The 21,084-nt window shown below is 37.1% G+C and overlaps 1 protein-coding gene across 4 annotated transcripts in view; it reads right to left on the bottom strand.

Annotated features, from left to right (window-relative positions):
* LOC127619953 (AT-rich interactive domain-containing protein 1A-like) overlaps nt 1-21,084 on the bottom strand; it is a 91,079-nt gene that overhangs the window by 53,522 nt on the left and 16,473 nt on the right. For 3 of the 4 annotated variants that reach the window (XM_052092992.1, XM_052092993.1, XM_052092994.1), the window contains exon 2: nt 4,302-4,514. The exons of the other annotated variant lie outside the window; for it this stretch is intronic. In XM_052092992.1, coding sequence (XP_051948952.1) covers nt 4,302-4,514 — 213 coding nt within the window. The remainder of the gene's footprint in view (nt 1-4,301; nt 4,515-21,084) is intronic. 4 annotated transcript variants of the gene reach the window in all.

The raw sequence follows: 21,084 nt of genomic DNA, 5'->3' as shown, positions 1-21,084 counted from the left end.
ACACTTAAATACACATGTGTACACAACATAATCATTCATTTCAAGAACTGTTCTTACAGTTACTCTATTTAACCATCAATATGTGCCTTTTCCTTAAAATGACAAACTTATACTTAAACTGAACTCATCATTTCTTTTACTTTGAACTCAGAAAAATATAGAAATGACTTTGAACAAAAAGAAATGAAAAAATGTTCAAGTAAATGTGTATCGAGTCAAATAAATGTTTTGCGTAAATTGCATTTTTTAATGTATATTAACGCAGGGCTCCAGCAAGGAAAAATATCTCACTGGAGACACTGGTTCCTAAAATGAAACATGAAACAATTAGGAGCTGTTTTTAGTTGCCAAATTACAGAATTGCTCGATTTACTGTAGATGGTTATTCAGAAGCAAGATAGAAAGCCAAAGAAAAGAAAGCTGATAACAGATGAATTGGATGATTCGTTTTTAAAATCAATAATCATTAAGTGTTCAAAATGTTCTTAGCATTTCCTTACTGTGACAAGGCGGCCCAGACACAGTAGCCAAAAAACGTCCAATTAAATGACATCCCAGATTAAGGCTGGGTATTAATACAGATTTTCCAATTTGATTCAATTCAAATTCACAAGCTCTCAATTCGATTCCAGTTTCAATATCGATTCATATGGGTAGATTTCATTTTTAATGTTCCTTTTGCTTACATATGAAAGAAACTCTCTCCCAGCTAATTCTCTGAATTATACAGGGGACCTTCTAACTAGATACATTATGAAAATATAAATGTTACTAATTATATTTTATTCTTTTTTCATCATTTTGCTCACATTTTAGCTATTAAAAATGAACAGATCCATGTATTTAATCAATAAATGTTAATATATTGCATATATTATTTTTTGTTACATGTTTATTGTTTAATAACATAAGTGCTATTTACAGGTATTTACATTGATTTAACACAAATGGCATTTCTGTAAAAAGCGTCTGTGAAAGAGTGAAAAATCTGAATTCTGTATTATCATTTCTGTGCAGCTTGGTCTGGAGAATATTTCAAGACATTGTTTGACATGAAACTTTTAAACTCTAAACATTTACAATATGCAACAAAGAGGTTTGTGCATAGAGTAAAAGATCGATCTTGGGATTTAAGAATTGATATCAAGATTATGATGCATTGGAAAATCGATATGTTTACATACCCCTATACCAGATGCAGTTTATTGTGCAAAATCCTAATAAAAACCAGAAAGAAAAAAAAAAAATGATTTGGTGCATAAAGCGGAACTTTAATTGTAAAAAAAAAAAAAGAATGAAATACAACAGAGACTGCTGCTCACACAAACAGATAAGGGAAACAAAATATTCACTCTTACAATCATTTACAATATATTACAATATAAACGCTACAAAATCAGCATACTAGTATAGCAAGATGAGCAGTAATTCATTAACAGTAGATCATCAGCAATCGCATGTCATAAATGGCCATTATTACCATAATGCACTATTATTAAAACAGAAGAAGCAACACCACCTGTCAAAATCAACATGAACTACACAAACCATAATAGTTAAAGATCTCCCTAGATCTCCCTTCATGTCGTAATATTCATTATGCTCTGCAACGGGATGTCCAAACTACAGGCAGCGGCCCGACTGCTCTGATGCAGCCCGCAAGAGATTTTGAAAATAGAACATAATTTGGCACGCTTTTGAGAATTATAGGAAATTCATATTCTGAACAAGGTGACGCTATCACATAATGCCACATTTCACAGTGCATTGTCTCCACTAGTGCATTCTCTTTAGTTGCCACCACCTTCATCCATTGAAAGATTTCAGGAGTGTGGGATCCTCCAGATTTCCACAGCTAAAGCGCCACGCAAAAAGAATGATGCTCATGTACTCGTTCTCAATAAAATGTCCTGATACCACACATCGAACAACTGAGTAGAGCTGCCGTTGTGCAGCGCGACCGGCTGCAAAGAGTTTATTGAGCATGCACAGAGGCACGAGCAGAGCACACTCTCCTAGAATGTCCACTGCGAGCTGGGAAGATTATTAATTGTGAATCGGTTCTTTTTTATGTTTCATTGAAACACACTTTTCAGTGCCATTTGAGAGCAAGGACATAAGAGAGAGCATTTAAAACACTCGCATCTCTGCTTGTACTGCGCACGCTCAGCTCACACTTGTGTATCAACCAAATAAAGAGAGCACAATCATTTTGAACGAATTAAAATAACAAAATAACAGAAACTATGATTGGATTACTAATAAATAAAGAGTATTTCCTTAAATCATGCCATAGCAGGAAAATGTAACATATTCTGATTACTGTTATACATCACATCCAATGCAGTTTGTGCTTTGCAGTGACACTGAATGGATGTCAAAAAATGTAAACGCAAAATCCAAGGGGGCCTGGGTATCTCAGTGAGTATTGACGCGGACTACCACCCCTGGAGTCGTGAGTTCGAAACCAGGGTGTGCTGAGTGACTCCAGCCAGGTCTCCTAAGCAACCAAATTGGCCCAGTTGCTAGGAAGGGTAGAGTCACATGATGTAACCTCCTTGTGGTTGTGATTAGGGGTTCTCACTCTCCACGGTGTCATGCACAAAGAGCCACGTGATAAGTTGCGCAGCTTGACTGTCTCAGAAGTGGAGGCAACGGAGACTTGTCCTCCACCAATTGGATTGAGGTGAGAAACCGCGCCACCAAGAGGACCTATTAAGTAATAAAGAAAAATAATAATAAATGTAAAAAAAAAAAGAAAATAAAAATAAAAAATCCAAGGGCAAGATCTTACCCAGTATAACAAATTACATTACTGCATTGTCGGAAATTTACTTTTCCATAAAGAGGACAATAATTGCCCTATGGATATCATTTTAAGGCAAATCTTTGTGTATGAGGACATTTTTTCTAAACATATAAAATGCACTGTGTCATTATTTTATTCAAAACATATTTTGTGCTACAGTGTATAATGCTACTCTTAAAGTAAACTACATTTAAAAAAATTTGTTTTGTTTTTTATGGGCACCCCTTAATTTCTGACCCTGGATCACTGTTCTATTACAAGCGTTCTTAGTGAGAGAAATATCCTCAACACAAAACGTGATTCAAACTTGCATTATATAAAGCATACCATATAAAGATGCTGCAATAGTGGTATCAAGCCTTTTCATTATTATAATTATGACTCCTACAACTGTGTGGCCCGCAACACCTTATGCATCTGGCCCCAGTACAATAAGTTTGGACACCCCTGCTCTACAATAATCAAAAAAGTTTTTGTAACTTACTGGATTGTTTAAAACACCATTTACTAATTAATTTCCAAAAAACTCATATTGTGCATATGTATCTTCATGTGAATTGGACTTTATGGCTAGCGCTTTGTTGCGTGCAGCGAGCTCATCTCAACTGAAAGGTTAAAAAGCAGCAAAAGACACACTGATGTACACTCGAAATATGTCATTCAGTATCTCACAAGATGATATCTGACAGAACCACAGATGAACAGGGAATTGTTCTCAACTGTCGCCAATGGCGACTAGATTTTAAATTAATGCCACAATTAATTCTTTTTGGTCACAATTAATTATTTTTTGGTTGCATTTGCAACCATTTTAGTCACAGTTTGGAGCATTATAATAGATGATTTAATAGCTAGATCTGGACCAAAAAAAAAACATTGTGTCACATCCTTGACCTTTAAACCTTTCAGTAAGGGTTGGGGTTAGCTAAAGCTAGGATTTCTAGAAATGAACAACAAGACCACTTTTTAATATACATACAAGCCAATATTATCGAAAAGTCAGTTATAGCAATAAGAGTATATTAAACTGCATTGCATCACATTATATAAAAACAGATTCGTCAGCATTTAACGACATAATTCATTGTAACATTGATCACAAGATTGTGAATGCACTTGCAATTCATGCAAGTGCATTTCATGTGTAGCAAGTGCTGATGATCCTAAATAAATCCCACACAACATGTTTCAACATTTTCTGAAACATTGTATATTCTACTGATGAATCCAACCTTTTCCATCTTTCCAAATGTGAAATGGTCCAGCTGACATTTTCAAAATGCTCAAACTGCCAGATCAAAAACATGCTGACATAAATTGATCTGAAAACTGTTAGAATAAAACTTTCTATTGTATTTAAATTAGATATTGTTTTTTGTAGCCGTTCTGCCATTTTCAGATAAAAAATTTGGATGGTGATATTATGTACATGGAAAATGACGATACAGTGCAATTTATTCAAATCAGCACTATATGGCAACTTTAGGCTGACCTGTTGTCCATACTGCATTCCACTCACGCCTCCAGGAGTTCGTCCCTGCATGCCCAATGGGTACCTCTGAGGTCCTGGAGGTCCATAACCCTGTCCTAGGTAGGACGTTCCCTGCTGGGTGACCTGGGTAGGCCCCTGCTGCTGAGTGTAGGGGTTTCCTGGAGCATAGTGTGGCCCTCGAATCTTTCCCACCTGGTCCATGGGGCCAGGTGGCTAAAAAGAGAAAGAGAGAAGGTGTGAATTCAAGTCCAAATCCAACAGCATTTGTTACCTAGTTTACTTTTGTAATCTTCTGTTTTTCCCAAGTGAAAGCGCACATTATTTGTAGGGAACTGATTGAATCATAATTGGATGTTACCAAACAAAATGGAAGGGTGAGCTTGAAGAGAAATTGGTGGCATCATTCGAAAAAGTTGTTTCCGATGTAGAGCAAGTTTTAAATTACATTCACTTTAAATTTCATTTCGATGAAAGATTGAGGCCCAATAAGACCAGGAACATGTGTCAAGAAAATAAATGTGGTCAGTTTTGATATGCTGACTTTTCATCTTTACAGCTGAATTTTCAAATTCTTTCTAGCAAGTCAGTCCACTGGCGGCCATCTTAGGAACACTTTTGTGAAGCTATTTCAAGTCATGAAAGTGCAGCTTCCATCTACTTGAATGGGTGAACATCGAAATCTCAATTACGTTTGGTCAAGATTACGATCAAAGAACATTTTAAATCAGCAGTAAAAATCTGACAACACTGGTCTCATAAATGGTGCTTCTTTACCTCAGATTACATAAAAAAAAATAAAAAACATTCCGGGCTTGTATAGCTGTGCATGCGCATTCTCGAGTTGATTGACAGGTGATGTCTGTATCTAAAATGTCATTGGCTCTTTTTCCTGTAAGGCTGGAGTTCATTTCTACATCCATTGGGCATTGCAATTTCTCCTATTAATTTTAATAGAAGTGGCCATTTTCAGAAAAAAGTCTTCAATATGCTTTGGCATCCAACAATATTCAGCCAGCTTCACACAAACCATCTGGATTAATTTTCTGAAAGCATTCACTTAACCATCCTTAAGTAAATTGATAGCTATTAGGTGTGTAATGGTTCTCGGTAAAAAACTAACTGTACGGTTTGGTAAGCATTTGTTCTGGGGTTCATCTGTAGTTTAATAACGCATCTGGATCATACAGTTTGGCAAAGAAAATAAAGTGCTAAATAGACATGCACAGTTGTAATGCACCTGTATGGCTCTGTAGATGGACACACTACACCGGTGTTTCATGTGGGTCAACTTTCTACAGAGAGCAGCTGTCCCATTAACTGTTAGTATGTCAAATCAGTTGATGACATCACAGTTCTGCACGTGTTAAGTTGGCAAAATGGCAAGCAGAGAAAACAAGCCGAAAGAGAAAAAAGCCCCTACGTCATTATATGGGGCTTTTCAACTGCACGGTACATCTCGACTCAACTCTGCTCACTTTATTGGGGTTTTGATCTGGTATCTGATACTTTTTTAGTACCACCTCGGTCGAGGTTCAAAGCGAGCAGAGTCAATACTAAATGTGACATCAAAATCATGCAGATCACTGATTGGCCAGGGAGAATAGTCACTACCAGCGTCACTGGATTTCCGACTTATGACATCAACCCGCTAGTAGGGGGGGGGGGTATAATTAATTATATAAAAAATTTATAATTTCGTTATTTTACCATCCCAACTAATGACTCGTCGGCGCTTTATCAGTAGGTTGCACGACACGAAGCATTTTTTTTTTTTTAGCTTTCACTTAAGAAGAGCATTGTGCACTATTTATTTTAATATATCTCTTAACATAAATACTATTTTCCACTTAAAAACTATCATTTCGTTATTTTAACTCACTGATGAGCAAAAAGTCGAGGCAGAAATGACCATGTACCTGCAGGAAATGTCCATTGATGGGGAAGAGGACCCGCTGACTTGGTGGAAAATGTAAAAAAAGTAAAAAAAAGTAATGTAAAAAATGTTAAAAAAAAAGTGGCGACTGTGCGCAAAAGCACGCCGTGGTCAATAAATTAGGTGCAGACAGTCCACTCGTTATTGAAACTAAAAAGTCTCTCAGGAAATGTTTCAGCTGTCGGCCGCACACGGCTACCACCGGACCTACCAACAGTGAAGGGAAAAGGTAAAAAAACTGATAAAGTGATTACAGAACCATCAAGGAAACGTGGAAGTGGTTTGACCAAATGGACACTATCTTTACCGGCAAGCAATGGGAGGGAGAGTGCCCTGGACTCCACGATTGAGGATTATACATTTTGTTACGTTAACTCTATACTCTGCCTGAAAGCTTCACTTTATTTAGTTGAGCAGCTACTGAAAGCTTGCTTCTAAAACAACCAGGCCAAGACTTGTGTAAAATCACCATGCTACAACCGCTTTATGCAGCAAAATGAGCTAGTAGCTAACAGCTAGCGGTCACCTTATTGTTTATGTTTGTGTTGTGTTTAAGATGTCACGGCAGTAGAGGCGGTGCAACTATGACGATCAGCCTATAATCCCACCCACATTGATGCGGCACTAAACTGCAGTGGAAATGCAAGCTCTGAAAAGTAAAGCGAGTCGAGGCAAGTCGAATCGTAACGTGCAGTGGAAAAGTGCCTTAAGTCTCCTGTCTGGGATTTTTTTCTTTATGCAGTCAATTACAACAGTGATGGTCAAAAAACTTTTATAAAACAGGCACTGTTTGCAGACATTGCTCGACGCAAGTGCCATATACTGGTAACACATTAATATTTGATTAGGGTAATTTCAGCAGAAATAACGAGGATATATAGGTGAGCCTGAAACTGCACACAGACACAATCTCTTCAGTCTTTAAAACGGCACTCGTTGCTAGTTCAGACAGACATGAAAACTTTCATGAAGCCCTTACTCCGTTGATTAAGATGTGGGATTTCCCTGTATGATTCAAATACTCATGTCACATTCCGACATCCATTCTCGTATTCATTTTAACTACAGGTCGACCGATTAATCGGCCGATTTATTGTATTTTTTACATAATCGGCATCGGCCAATATCCACACATATCAAGCCCATTATTAGGCAGGCGCATCTATGGGCAGCCTAGTGTTGTTGTGGAACACGTGTTCGACGCACACTGCCCCTAGAATCATTTTCCAGCAGAGTGAGCAGACCTCATCCAGTGCCTAAGGAAGGAGCTAAATACCTTGGAGAAAACAGTAAGGGTTAAATTTGTATAACATCTTTAGATTTAATTAAAAACTTTTGATATGTTACTGCCAACTTCAAGAAAAAAACGTGACAAACGCGATAGTTGACGTGACGTTCGGCTACTTTGGATATTGATAGCGTAGTTGAAGTTGCGTTATCACAGCAGAAGGGTTGCTATCATGTCACAATAAGTAAGCAAGAATTTTGCAATTACAGACAGTGAATCTGAGACTTTTATTTGTTCTGTTTGTTTGTCTTATATTAGAGAGGGTTGTCACTCAATGCAGATAAATAAGTAATAAAAATATACCAACGCAGTATAGGCTATTGAAGGACTGGCTTTGGTAAGCTCGGACGTTATCGGTTCTGCTGTCGGTACTGGAGAAATTAAGAAAATACCATTTCTACCATACCAGCCATTTCTATGTATAATAATAATATGAAACCATTTGTCTGTGATGCAATTTAGCTATGTATAATAATAGATAGAAACCATTTGTCTGAGATGCAGATTTAGCTATTGAGCAGTGAGAGAGAGAGAGAGAGAGAGAGAGAGAGAGAGAGAACTCGCTCACGCGGTGCCACAGCGAGCACAAAACGAGCCCAACACGAGCACAGCTTAATGAGTGACAGAACTAAACATTCAAATGTAGCCTGGTTTAGATCTGTGATTATTAGTCTGATTTTATTTTAGATTTCGCCTTCCAAAGATTATAAAAAGAATATTTATACATAAGCCGCATTCTGTCTAGCACAACTTCCTTCCCTTCACAGCGGTGCACTGACATTTCTCCCTAAAACTCAAACTTAACATCAGAATCAGCACGATCGGTGATTGTTGTAAAATGCTACTGTTGCTAAATTGCGGGACGCGTTTAATAATAAAAAGAGCGCAAGAGATACCATTCCCAAGGCGGCGCGCGCTCCGATACAGACCGCAAAGAGACAAGCAAAGTATAGGCTACTTTGGGTTTCATGTGCACGTCTAAACGATCAACTATACACAAAAATATGTCAAAACGACCGGCTTGGAGATTCACTTAAACACAGTTTATGTCTAAAATGGACGTAGTTATGGAAATAGTTGGGAGAAAATATGCTGCATCAGGAGCCTATTAGATCTGAACTCGGTCTTAAAGGGGAAGCTGTCTAATAAACATGTGACGATTGAGCCATTACTGCGAATCAAACAACAAAAGGCAAAGAGAAAATCACTTACAGCTCTTGAATGAATAACTTCTGCATTAATAAGCATTAATCTATCTATGATAAACTATGCAGTGTTATTTTACAATTGATTACTTTATTAGATTTCTTTTTAGACCACACCTGAACAGTAATGTTAGTAGACCTTCCTGAAATTAAATCACTGTGCCTATATAACGTTTATATTTGTGTAATATATATATATATATATATAAAACAAAAAGAACCGTTAAGAATACCGTTAAAGTACCGGATCGATACGCAGTATCGGTAAGAGTAGTAATACCATTAAAACCTTAACGATTCCCATCCCTAGTTATGCCTGTGCTTCTCTTGGATGCTCTGAATATTGGATTACGTGTCTGGATTGCCCCTTAATTAAAGCTGCATTTGGATCTCAACCTTCGTGTCTCGGAGCAGTTCGTAACACCTGCTTTGTTTATTTAATATATTTGTTATACATTATGTTTTTACATTATACATTTTTAATTTTAAGTGTACAAGTGCAGATTGGTCAAGTGTTCAATAAGTGTATTTGTTGAGAAATTTTGTCTATCTTAAGTAATTATGTGTGTTACATTTTATCTTTCAAATAAAAGGTTCAAATAAGAGGTTAAAAACAAGCACATATCGGCCAAATATCGGCCAAAATAAATCGGCAGCATTAATCGGCCATCGGCCGACCCGGATTTCAAAAGATCGGCATCGGCCTGAAAAAACCAATATCGGTCGACCTCTAATTTTAACAACAAGTTTATTTCTTCTATAGTGATGTACAGATTCTGAACGTTGAATATACGTTGAGTTGAGTTTGAAATACACTTATAATAATGCAGGCATTAAGTTAAAATGTTGAGTTAGTATTGAGAGAAAGTTTTATCATTTTGTTTTTTACTTAGGTTTTTCTATAGTAATATGAAGTAACAATGACTGTTGTCACCATTGTTTTCTTAGAAGAAATCATGGTTTTGATAAAATTAAGCAAGGTTTTATGTAGTAACACTGTAGTAGCCATATAGTAACCTTGATTTTACTATGGTACTGCAACCATGACAGTAACCATGTTAATTTTGTACAAACACCGTGGTTAAACTATGGTGATTTACTAATACCAATACCCCCCCACCCCCGTAATGACTACACATCACAGTGATAGAGGCTTGTTTCAGTTGTTATGAATAAAACAAATGCAATGCCACTGCACAGCCAGAGGAAAGCAAAGAAACAAAACACAAAATCAAAAATAGAACCATATCCTTCAAAACCAAAGAGGGTGAAGGGAGGGGAAGTTGGCACTTAATAAATGAGAATGAAAGCAGTGCTTCAATCTGCCAGGCCGTCCTGAGTGCCAGCAGCTGGAGGCTGCATGAACAGAGAATTTCCCTTTTGAAAACAGACAAGAGGAAACAAATGTGTAAGGTGACTGGATTGTAACCCAAACATCAGCTAGGGCAAAAAAAAAAAAAAAAAGATTTATAGGGGTACTGGAATCACTTTCAAGTTTGTTCTAAGAGGCTTAAACAGAAGAGCAGTAATGTAACATGTAAGTGACACTGCAAGCAGACAAAACAAACCCACTCCCATTATAAATCAACAAAGATGTGTACGCTGCAAAAGAGTGAGCAACGTCTCACATTTTGCAGTGTAGAAAGTTTTGGTTCTTACAAAGCATCCAAAAAGCCTAACATGATGCGTAACAACTAAAACCTTCCCATTTAAAACAACAGATAGCTTTGATTATTATAAAATAATGTATACGATACTAATAATTGTGCATTCCTAGACAGTTTTTTTAAGTAATTCAAAAGACAGCAGTAATTTACTTCATCTTACTGATGTGCAAGTTTTGGCTTTGTCATGTTCAACTCAAAATAAAATAAGAACTGTGTTGTGTCATTTTGTACTTAAAGGGTCATGAAACCCCCGGATTCAGCACAGTTGAGTTCTCACAACAGTTTCAAAAAATGCAAGGAAAAGTGGGCATGGTCAGCAGCCGAGCGAGGGGAGAAGGGTGGAGAGAACACAACAACTGTCTGATCCAATCACTCCGCTTTATTTCACTAATTAAGTTAACACCAAAAAAGATTTTCCCAAAATGCTCATAACAAAATGCGCAAAGAAATTTTACACGGATTTATAAGATTACACAGAATCACACTAGTAATTTTTATATGTTATTTCATGGTCAAATAAATGCCAAGCCAATTATTCTGAACTAAAAATATGTGAATACTTTTTTTTTTTAATATATAACTTTTGACACGTATTTCAAAGACGTTGAATTACAAATATAAGTGCTTGGATCGTCACACCCACATTAAGGATGGAATCGATAGCGTTTGCAGATAAAACAGTCAATGTAAACGAAACAAGCCCCAGTCCACCTCACCGCATAGCTTGAAACTCACATAATAAATGTGTGTCGCACGAACATTTTAAAAGTTTCACCATTGATTGAAAGCCTGTCCTTCTGTCAGCATCGCGGGGAAGCCCTGCAGTCTTGAAGACTTGACCCTGTATCAACACACACACTGTAGTGTTTGAAGCACTGGTCTTACAAGAATGTCACGTGGTGTCATGAATAATCATGAGATGGTGCCTTCTCGTTGGATAAGGTCACACAGTCTCATAAATAATTACGAGACATTGATGATGCAATGATACACAATAGAGCACAACAGTGGCTGCCCACCTTTTCAGCCATCTAGGTTCCGGAAGTATTTTCCCATTAATTTTTTTAAAAATTCTTCATAAGAGTTGTAAGCCATGAACCAAACCAACAAGCTCCAAGGTAAATCACAACACCATTAACTTGAGGCAAAAAAGTATTTGAAAATCTAACAAAAGGTACAAGGCTGTGTACTTACCGTCTTACTGGCATGGACTACAATCCCATGAAGCATTGCGAATGATGTCATTGAATAAAAAACAATGGTTAAAGCTTTAAGACTTCAATTAGGCAGTGCAGTCACTGACTGGTTGTTCATATGACAATGTGGATACACATTGAGTTTCATTGTAAGTGAAAGTAAATGGTTTGTCATTTTGATTTAATTCATAGTTATGGTCAATTACACCACAGAATAAGTGTAATATCTGATATAATATGGGCTGAAATAGCTGCGATGCCCACATACTGCCAGTCTCCGCATAGCAGGGAGTGGCCACTCTCAAAACTGTTCTGGTGTATTGTGAGGACCCACTTTATCAACCAGCTGTGGGTTAAACACTTCCGAATGTTCCATGTTCAAACAATAGTGTGCCAAGGTTGGACCTTTCGGTGGGCTAGTTACATCAAGCTATGACACACTCATAACACATGCACGAATGGTCAAAACACGTCATCGTTTTGTGAATAAAACGTTTATCACCTATATGTGCATTTTAACTAATGGAAACTCTAGAAAATCCACCTCCTCTTAGCGTATTACATTTTAAGCAAATTTAGATCAAGCGTTTTCATTCAGGATTTCTAATGTCCAATTTCAAAATGCACATAAAAATAGTTGGATGGAAACCCACCAAATGGCTAGCGCTGGCGCTGATGATGCGCACAGACGAGGAACAGTCAAAACGCGTGGCTGTGCTGATGATGCAATTTCCGTCATACATACAGTGCGCGGAGGGATCCGCAACGGGCTTACACAAAGTATACATTGGCCTTAATTCCAGAAGAATGGAAGGTACTTTCTACAATGTAATGTGTTGCAGGGCATTGCTGTGCAGTTGCTAAGGTGTTCTAAGTGGTTTGCACATTGCAATGTGGTTGCTAGGGTGTTTTGGGTTTCGCTTACTAGCAAACCCAAAACATCAAAAAGGCCCACCAAAAAAATTCTTATGATATTCTACTCCCTTGAGATGGCTCAAGTCCCGCCTTCAATATAAGTTTACGTGATTTTTTTTCTTTTTGTTGTCTGCCAGGTGAAAAACATAATTCTGATCGACAAGAGACATAATAGCACACTTCTACCGCACAAATATGGTGCGAGATTTTGTGCTTTGTTGTGTTCCAAAAATGTGTCAAACAGCGATTCATACCAACGCAAATGTGTGTTGTATTTCTCAACGCTGCCGCAAGGGACACAATAGTTGACTGCGTGAACTGTCTGCTTCTGTGGTGAGTTTTCATTTTCTAGTAAACTACGGTTCAGACAGAGCAACAGTTCGAGGAGAATATTGCTGAGCAAATAAGTAAAAGTCAAAATATTTTTAGCAACTTAGCTGAATACTAACAAATCCAGTTTAATGGTATTGATTTTTGATGGTAACTTTATCACGCCCCTTGAGTACTGAGGTTTGTTTGCATCACAGTAAAGCAAGAATGTACGTTAAGCATGTTCAACCAGGCCGCGCTTGGTCAATGCATTGGCAAAGCCAGCTGTGTACATGTGTAAAGTATTTTTCTAGCCATTGGCTTAATGAACTGAAACAAACCCCTAACCCCAAATATGAGCAAAAGCAATTACAATCTGGTAACCAAAAAGTGTCCCCCTAGATTATGTTTAACATACAATTTCTGATAACCGTTTTCATTTAAATCCTTTGGATTTTATGTGGTTGGAATAACATTTAATGCCAAGCATACATTCAGTGAAGACTATATTAACATTCAAATTTGAATGCTGCCTTGAATGATTGGCCCACAAATCAAGATTTCAGGCAATAAATACACAGCTATAACCTCATTCTCCCAGAGACAGTGGTAAACATGCAGTCGTACGCATGTTCCTGCATTCAGCCTGAAAAACGCTGATGTTGCGTTCACGCAGTATTATGTGCATGAATTACCCCAGGGTGCCCTTAAGTGTGAGAAAGAGGACTGGAAGTGACGGTGAGAGAGAATGACAGTTGTTCAGAAAAGAGGTGCTTTTCATTTATCCTCAGGCAAGGTCAAAGATAAGCAGCACCATATCTTGCTGTCTCTCACTTTTAAATACACAGACATACTTTATTGATCCCTGAGGGGAATTTAAGAATTCCCCGCAGTAGGATTATTCGCATAAGGCCAAGTGTTTCCCTTTCGTTTTTTTAATGAATGGTACTAGTTAACAGCAACAATAACAATGGCCCAGTCAGGGGATTTCCTCCTGAAATCACCACTGAGAGTCCCTAAAAATAAGACCTTGAAGAAATAAAAGTCAACATGAAATGGCATTCGCTACCCAGGTTGCTTTTGTAATGTGACATATTTCTGAGTGAAACGAGATATTCAACATGAAATAAATACAGCAAGGCTTGATTTAATCCATCTGGAATATTATAATTGCTATAAGATTTGTTTTATTAATGTTGACCGACATTACATTTAGCATAGATTTTAAAGGCACAATTAAATCGCTTGAGGTAAGGGCTGTGCGATATTCATAATATTATCAATATGATTTTGCTGGCGATATAATTTTAAGCAATATTGTGAATATCAATACAATTATTGTACCAACAATTGTAATATTGTTTTTTGGAATTTTTTTGTTTATAGTTCATGTTTGTTTAATGAAAAACTTGTCATATAATCCACATCAGTTCACAACTGTAATATAACTGTGTGCTAGCAAATACAAATACACAAGCGTTTCAAAGGCGGAGCAAGTTATTAGGCTACATTTTGATGAAAGCTTAAGACGACAAATTGTATTCTTTGTAAAAATGTGCACTGATGAATTGTTCACAATAAGTTTCATTTTATGTTGACTTAATACCCACATTCAAAGTTTCATTAAGCCATTATCTAACAAAACAAATATGTTCAGGTTCAGATACACTTTATATCAGGTCACCTCTCTCAACCCCTCCTCTTCCTCATCCACCAATCAATGGCTCGAGGAAACTTGTCTCTGGCTTTTTTTCCTTCCTCTCTAACTCTCTTTCCAAAAAGGAAAAAAAATAAATAACTGCAATTAGCACATGGCTAATCTGCATAGAGGAAAGCCAAGCACTCTTGGCAGAGAGGTTACACCGGGTGGAATGTCTCACTGTCTGTTGGGGAAGTGGGTGTGGACTGTTCCGGACGTGTGTGTGCGTGTTTGTTTTAAAGGTCGGCTGTTGGAGTGAAGCATGCTGGCACAGAAAGTGCCGGCTCTACAGAGTTAGACAGATGGATTGGGTACGGACGATAAACAACTGCTGCTAATTAAATCCTCCTCTACCCGGATACATGGTCCAGGCCCACAGCACAGTTCTGTATTGTTCTGCCAAAACACCAATACACGGTAATACAAAAGACACTTCACTGATGAGTACGTTGGTCCAGTAAGAGCAGACCACCCTTTCCTACTCTGAACAGGCATGTGGAACTAGGGCTGTCAAATTTACATTTAATTTTGAATATTCTTTGAATTTAAGAACAAAAATGCACATTGGAGCTAAAACTGTGCATTCAAATTTTGGAGGTGTACCAAGAACTGATGATGACTTCAGATTGATTACATTCTTGTGCTAAAAAAGGCCAGACAAAACACAACAAATACAGTTTAACAGAAAGCAGGTGTCTCAAGATGCTTTTTGAAGTTTTTTTAATTAGACACAGCATATTAAAAACAGCACTCCTGCACGAGACGCTGAATAAACAAAAACAAAGCTGTTCATCTAGCGTGCGTTTACATAGAAAAACAAATGGATGGTTACAAAAGCGTTCGGTGTGAACAGCCCCTTACAGTAGGTGGAGTTTTCTCAGATTAAGCAATGAGTTTTAAATGCTTTGTCAGGAAAGATGTTCAACTTGGAAATGTGTGTCTCGAGATCCTTGCGTTCGGTTCCATCTGTTTGAACAGCCCCTGTGCTCACTCTGAGCTGCTTCACCACCGAGTTCAGCCGAAAACCTCTGCTGTCTGGGAATATCACTACCCTACATACAACTGTACTGAATGTGGGATTTCACGGTTATTATGAAGCTCGAGTCTGAGGTAGTATCCTGCGGCATCAGTTCAAGTTTAACAGCATGTGAACTGTCTATTGAAGCGTTTTGATTTAACATTTGGAGAATATGGGCCGACTAAAAAAAATGTTTACTTATTTATTTTATGTACATTAGTTGAAAATGAAATGCTTTTTTTTTTTTTTTAAATGGCCAGGATAGGAATGTTCTTTGCAATAATATCATGGTGTTGCATGGTTAAATTATGTGCCCTCTTGTGTACTAAAGAAACAACGTCAGTTTAAGAATCAGCTGACTTTAAAATATTATTCTAATTTTGAAAATATTTAAAGTAAAAACGTGAAATTAGTTTTTCTGCTCAATTGACAGCCCTATGTGGAATAAGATCTCTAAATTTACATAAAGATGTACATCAGCAATCATTCGCTTCAAGAGGGCATCAAAACAACATTTATTGTTTGTATTTTATGATAAGAGTATATCAAAAGGATGGGTTTTAATTATTGTATTTTTCCATGAACCTTTCCTCTCAGTCTCAAGTTCAGCGCAGACTCAAGTTTTTTGGGCAGTGGGAGTTCCGATGGCTGCACGTTCAGATGACGTCATCGTAGACCAATCGCATCTCGCACTTTTAGCCCTAGTATCAATACTGATTTCCATATCCAATGATAAATTCCAAGCTCTAGATTTGATTGCAATTTCGATTACCATTAATTTGGGTGTATTTCAGTTAGAATGTCCATTTTGCTTCCATATGAAAGCAATTTGACCATTCTCAATCCCAATCTTTATACTCAAACCAAATACTAGGCAAACTAATTTGAGTAGTAGTTGTAAAATTGTAAAAGTATACAAAGATAAAAAGAAACAAAATACAATCTATATTCTCATAAAATTCAAATTATAAAGAAATCCATGGAAAAAAATACAACAAAATCTTTAACAGCATTATCAAGTATTCAAGTAAACATTCAGAAATTGAAAAATTGTCGTCAAAGGTAACATAAAACTACTTGAATTACTGGTCTTCACAGTATGATTAGAATGCATTACCTACTGTTTAGTTTGTTAAAGCTACCAGTTATCCAGCCAAGAGCAGCATGTGGAAAAGACTGCTATTGCGATTTTAAGAACCGAAAACAGGTTCGTTCAAATGCAGATTGCGATTCATGAGAATCCTAGTCTGTACACTATAGCTAAGCCAGCACTGAATCTGGGTGGAAAACCCTATGGAAGTCTGTGTAACATATTTAAATACTGTAAAATGTGTAAAATTGAGAGTGCTACACTATAGTGAAAACTCATGAAGAAATGCTTGGGTCAAATTTCACAAAAATAAATAAGTAGGCCTAAATAAATACAAAATAAGACTATATTCTGCACAAAAGAAACTGAAGCTTATTTTAAAGAACATAAATGGACTTGCAAAAAAGTGGGAGAAGAATGAAAACAAGAGTAAATTGGGATTAAATTAGGTAAATGAGGTTAAAAACATGCCGTTCCGAACACAATATTTTCACCTCATCTGTTCCCTGATTTTCTCTGCAAACAGATGCTCTTTAAATGAGATTCCATCCTCACAAGTCTCATCTTCTCAACTGCAATTTAAGCAGCAAATTCTTTTAGAGTAAAGAAATCACTGAAGGAGAGAGCAGTACTCCCTCAATTCTCAATTAAACCTCACTAGGTTGAGGAATATCAAAGCTATAAATTCAGACAACTACCACCAGTGACAACACAGGATTTCAAGGACGGATGACTTTTTAAGTCAAAAACACACTCTACTAATCTGAGCAGGACTGCATGACAGTAACAGATAAAAATCACCACTCAAGATGTTTATACAAATGTTTATAGAATTCTGAAGATTTGGAGCAAATGAAAAAGGCTTTGTGCAGCACACACCTCAATGAATCTAATAAACGTAGGAGATGCACAGATGTAAAACTGATCTTCAATCTTCACATTCAGAAATCTACATGGGATGATCAACAGACAATTATATGTGACCATCCTGTAATAAAATATTCTTCCAATCCCATTCGAAGAATGTTATGGACTACAATGACGGTAGAGTGAGGAAATCAAGCTAACAGGACAATTCCTAGCTGCTGAACTGATTTCGATCCATCAGCCAGACCCATCAAAGCAGCACTTTTGAAATCCCAATGGTTACTTTCATTGTTGTGGTGACAGACACAAGTTAGGGATGATGACAGCAATAGTGTTCCCATTCAGACCCCCTCAGAAGAGCTGGTACAAAAAAACAAAAACAAAAAAGAAGTTGGAAGAAAAGTCTTTAAGACTTCATGCAGAGAAGGTCTGATCAGATGGGAGGGCAATATGTGTAGATCACACTTCTAAAGGTCTTCAGCCAAATAGAGCAGAGAGAATGACTTTAGGTGGATAGTTCAATAAAGAACTGCTCCTGATATGGCCTGTAACACACAATTAGTGACAGGCCGATTAATCAGCCGATATTTGGGCATTTTGAGATTAACGGCTTTGGCCAATCAATGTGCCTACCTGGTCGATTATTTGAAATGTTTTTTTCAAATGCCTTTTATGTACAAATTTAATTTTTTTAACCTTGTCCCAGACTCTCAATACTTAACTATGAAAATAAATGATAAAAATACAAATAATTATGATAGTAAATGTTAAAAGTTCTTTCTTTTTATTTTAAATACGACTGCCCCACCAATCAATTTTGCCCATATATATATATATATATATATATATATATATATATATAATAATCCCCCCACCATCAGTTAGGAGCGCTATCACGATCTGAGCGTATTATTTAAAATGCCCCAGATTTACATTAATTGCACATTTGTATTCATTTCACACCTCTATGTTTGGCTGCTAAAATGTACAATACACATTTAAAATAATCCCATGAGAGCGGGTTTATGTTGACAGCAAGGCAGATGAGAGCATTTCACAGCATTAAAAGGCTGTTGTCAACTCAACTTCAAACAACATGAGACGAATGTGGAAACAACAACAGTGGATGTGCACGTCAAGAATGCGTGTGTGAGGAGGTCAGGAGATACCTGCTTTGTATAGCTCAAGTCTGAAGGACTTTAAACATATCTTTATGGTTATAAACTCCAGAAGCTGGGCTCCAGACTGCGACTTTTGCTAATTGACTGCGACAATATAAATCTAGTTGCCATTGGTGACAGTCGACTCGGGGTGTGTGTGTTCATATGTGGTTTCGTCAGACATCATCTTGTGAGTTATTGAATAAATCTTTAGAGCGAGCACAAGAGTGTCTCGAGCCACATTTTACCCGTTTTTACCCGAGCTCACTGCACCGCACGCAACAACAAACCCAGCGCAAGAGTGTCAAGAGACCAAATTACTCTTTTGAACTGGGTCTTTTTCATGAGTCAGCCAAAAATAACTTATTGATTAGGATTGGAGTAGCACAATACATCTGGGATCTCATAGAATTTGCACTCTTGTAGTCTCTTGTGTCCATCCGGTAACAGTAAAAGACTAAGGCAATATTGTAAAACAATTAAAATGAATATACATATATACACACACACACACACACACACACACACACATATATGATATCAAGTTTTTGACACTTAGGACAATTAAGGGATCTATGTACACTGTTGTGTTAAATGGTTTAACATGCTCTACTTTCTATAAGTCAACAGTGCTCAAAGTTAGAAACACCCATATATTATATATTTATATAGACATTGTCATTCATCAGCACACTGCTGTCCAGTCTCAATAAAGCGCCTATCTAGTTAACCAAGGCTTTCATTGGCGTAATACAGATTCTTTGCCTACTAACAACTAGGGATGGCACCAATCTGATACCTGGATTGGTATCGGGTCCAATACTGATGTTTTTACCCAGATCGAGTATTGGTCTGATGAGACCGATCCAAATCGGATCCCGCATGTTGGTCATTTATCTTACTGTTAAGCTCAAATTATTACATAAACAACCTTCAAATCGCCATTAAAATAGATATAACCATATAACTATTGCATTCTATTCAGGCTCTTACAGTCATCCAAAAGCTTAGGCTGTGTTTAATAATAAATATACAGTCAGCATGAAATAATCCATTCCAGGTTTTTGTTTCTTTACACAAAGAGTCCTCCCAATCAATTCCACACAATGAGTTATAGATGTTCTAAACTCATTAATAAAAAAACCAACACCGTATCAGATAGGAATCGGCCGATACTGATAGTTCAGGTATAAGAATCGGAAGAGAAAAAATTATCATTTCATCCCTACTAACAACCTTGAGAACAAGCCAGATGTTCCATCAAGAACACAGACTTAGGTTGTTTTCATAGCACAGATATAAAGCTTACATTAAAAATAATTTAGTCTAAACAGCAGGTGATTTATGTTATGCTGCTAAAAAAAACATGTCAACAACAGGTTTGTTTAGTGGCACACATCCTTTGCATATTGCTCAAATACAGTTGCACTCAAATCTACAGGCCAGTGTTTACGTGGATAGTGAGACAGCACACACACGCTACAAACATTTTGCATTCATCAAGTCGGAATAATGTGCCATGCCTAAATCATGTTCGTTCTGGCTTAACAATGAGTAATGGTAAAGAAATCACCACAACAAAAACTAACCACTATTTAAAGGTTTCACTGCCAAAGGTGCCATCCAACACTACAGCCTTCATCTGCATCACATCATTGACACCACCTTCCATAATGGGCCATTCCAAGCATGTAAGCCTGTCAGAATTGACTTCCACATATCGAATTTTGTTTGCCACTGAGTTATCTCTTGCATCCAGATATTGTAACGCTCCACACGCTTGCACTCAAGTGCGTTTCCCACCAAGTTAAACACGGGTGACATTTGGAGACAAGGCCGTGCCACTCTAAAGCATCTTTTCCAACTGCCAGATTGTTTGTTTAGGCGGATTCATCGTTCACACTCATAACAAGAGTATGAGCAGAGTCAATGATGTTCAATTGCTGACAGATGACAAATAAAAAGATGTGACATAGCAAAAATGCAGCATGGTTTAGCCTAGTGCTCAATAACAGCACCAGCTCATACAACATCATTTGAATATCTAGGCTATACAGGAATGCATCTGGGCTAATTCTTATGAAACTTATTAAGAAAATATCCTGGTCATATCTAACCCCAAATCGACACAAACAAATATTAAAATTATACCGTATAAAGAATACAAAGCCTACATTATTTATGACCATTAAGAATTTTTGCATTGTGAATAAGACATGCTCATTTTACCCCCCAATTTTCATTACCATAACACATCGCATTTTACTTTTTATTCCTCACATTTTCAATGATGATTTTGCAACTCAGAAATGCTTTTTTAAATGTATTGCAATCAGTGCTGTCAGTCAAGAGTCTTAAACACAATTAATCGCATCATTTTTTGTAGATAACTGCAATTAAATCGCAGATTTTAAATGGCGCTGAAATTTGACACTA

This window comes from Xyrauchen texanus, chromosome 26 (assembly GCF_025860055.1).
Source record: "Xyrauchen texanus isolate HMW12.3.18 chromosome 26, RBS_HiC_50CHRs, whole genome shotgun sequence".
NCBI lineage: Eukaryota > Metazoa > Chordata > Actinopteri > Cypriniformes > Catostomidae > Xyrauchen > Xyrauchen texanus.
The sequence above is the reverse complement of the archived record's forward strand: the minus strand, read 5'-3'. Positions and strand labels throughout refer to the sequence as shown.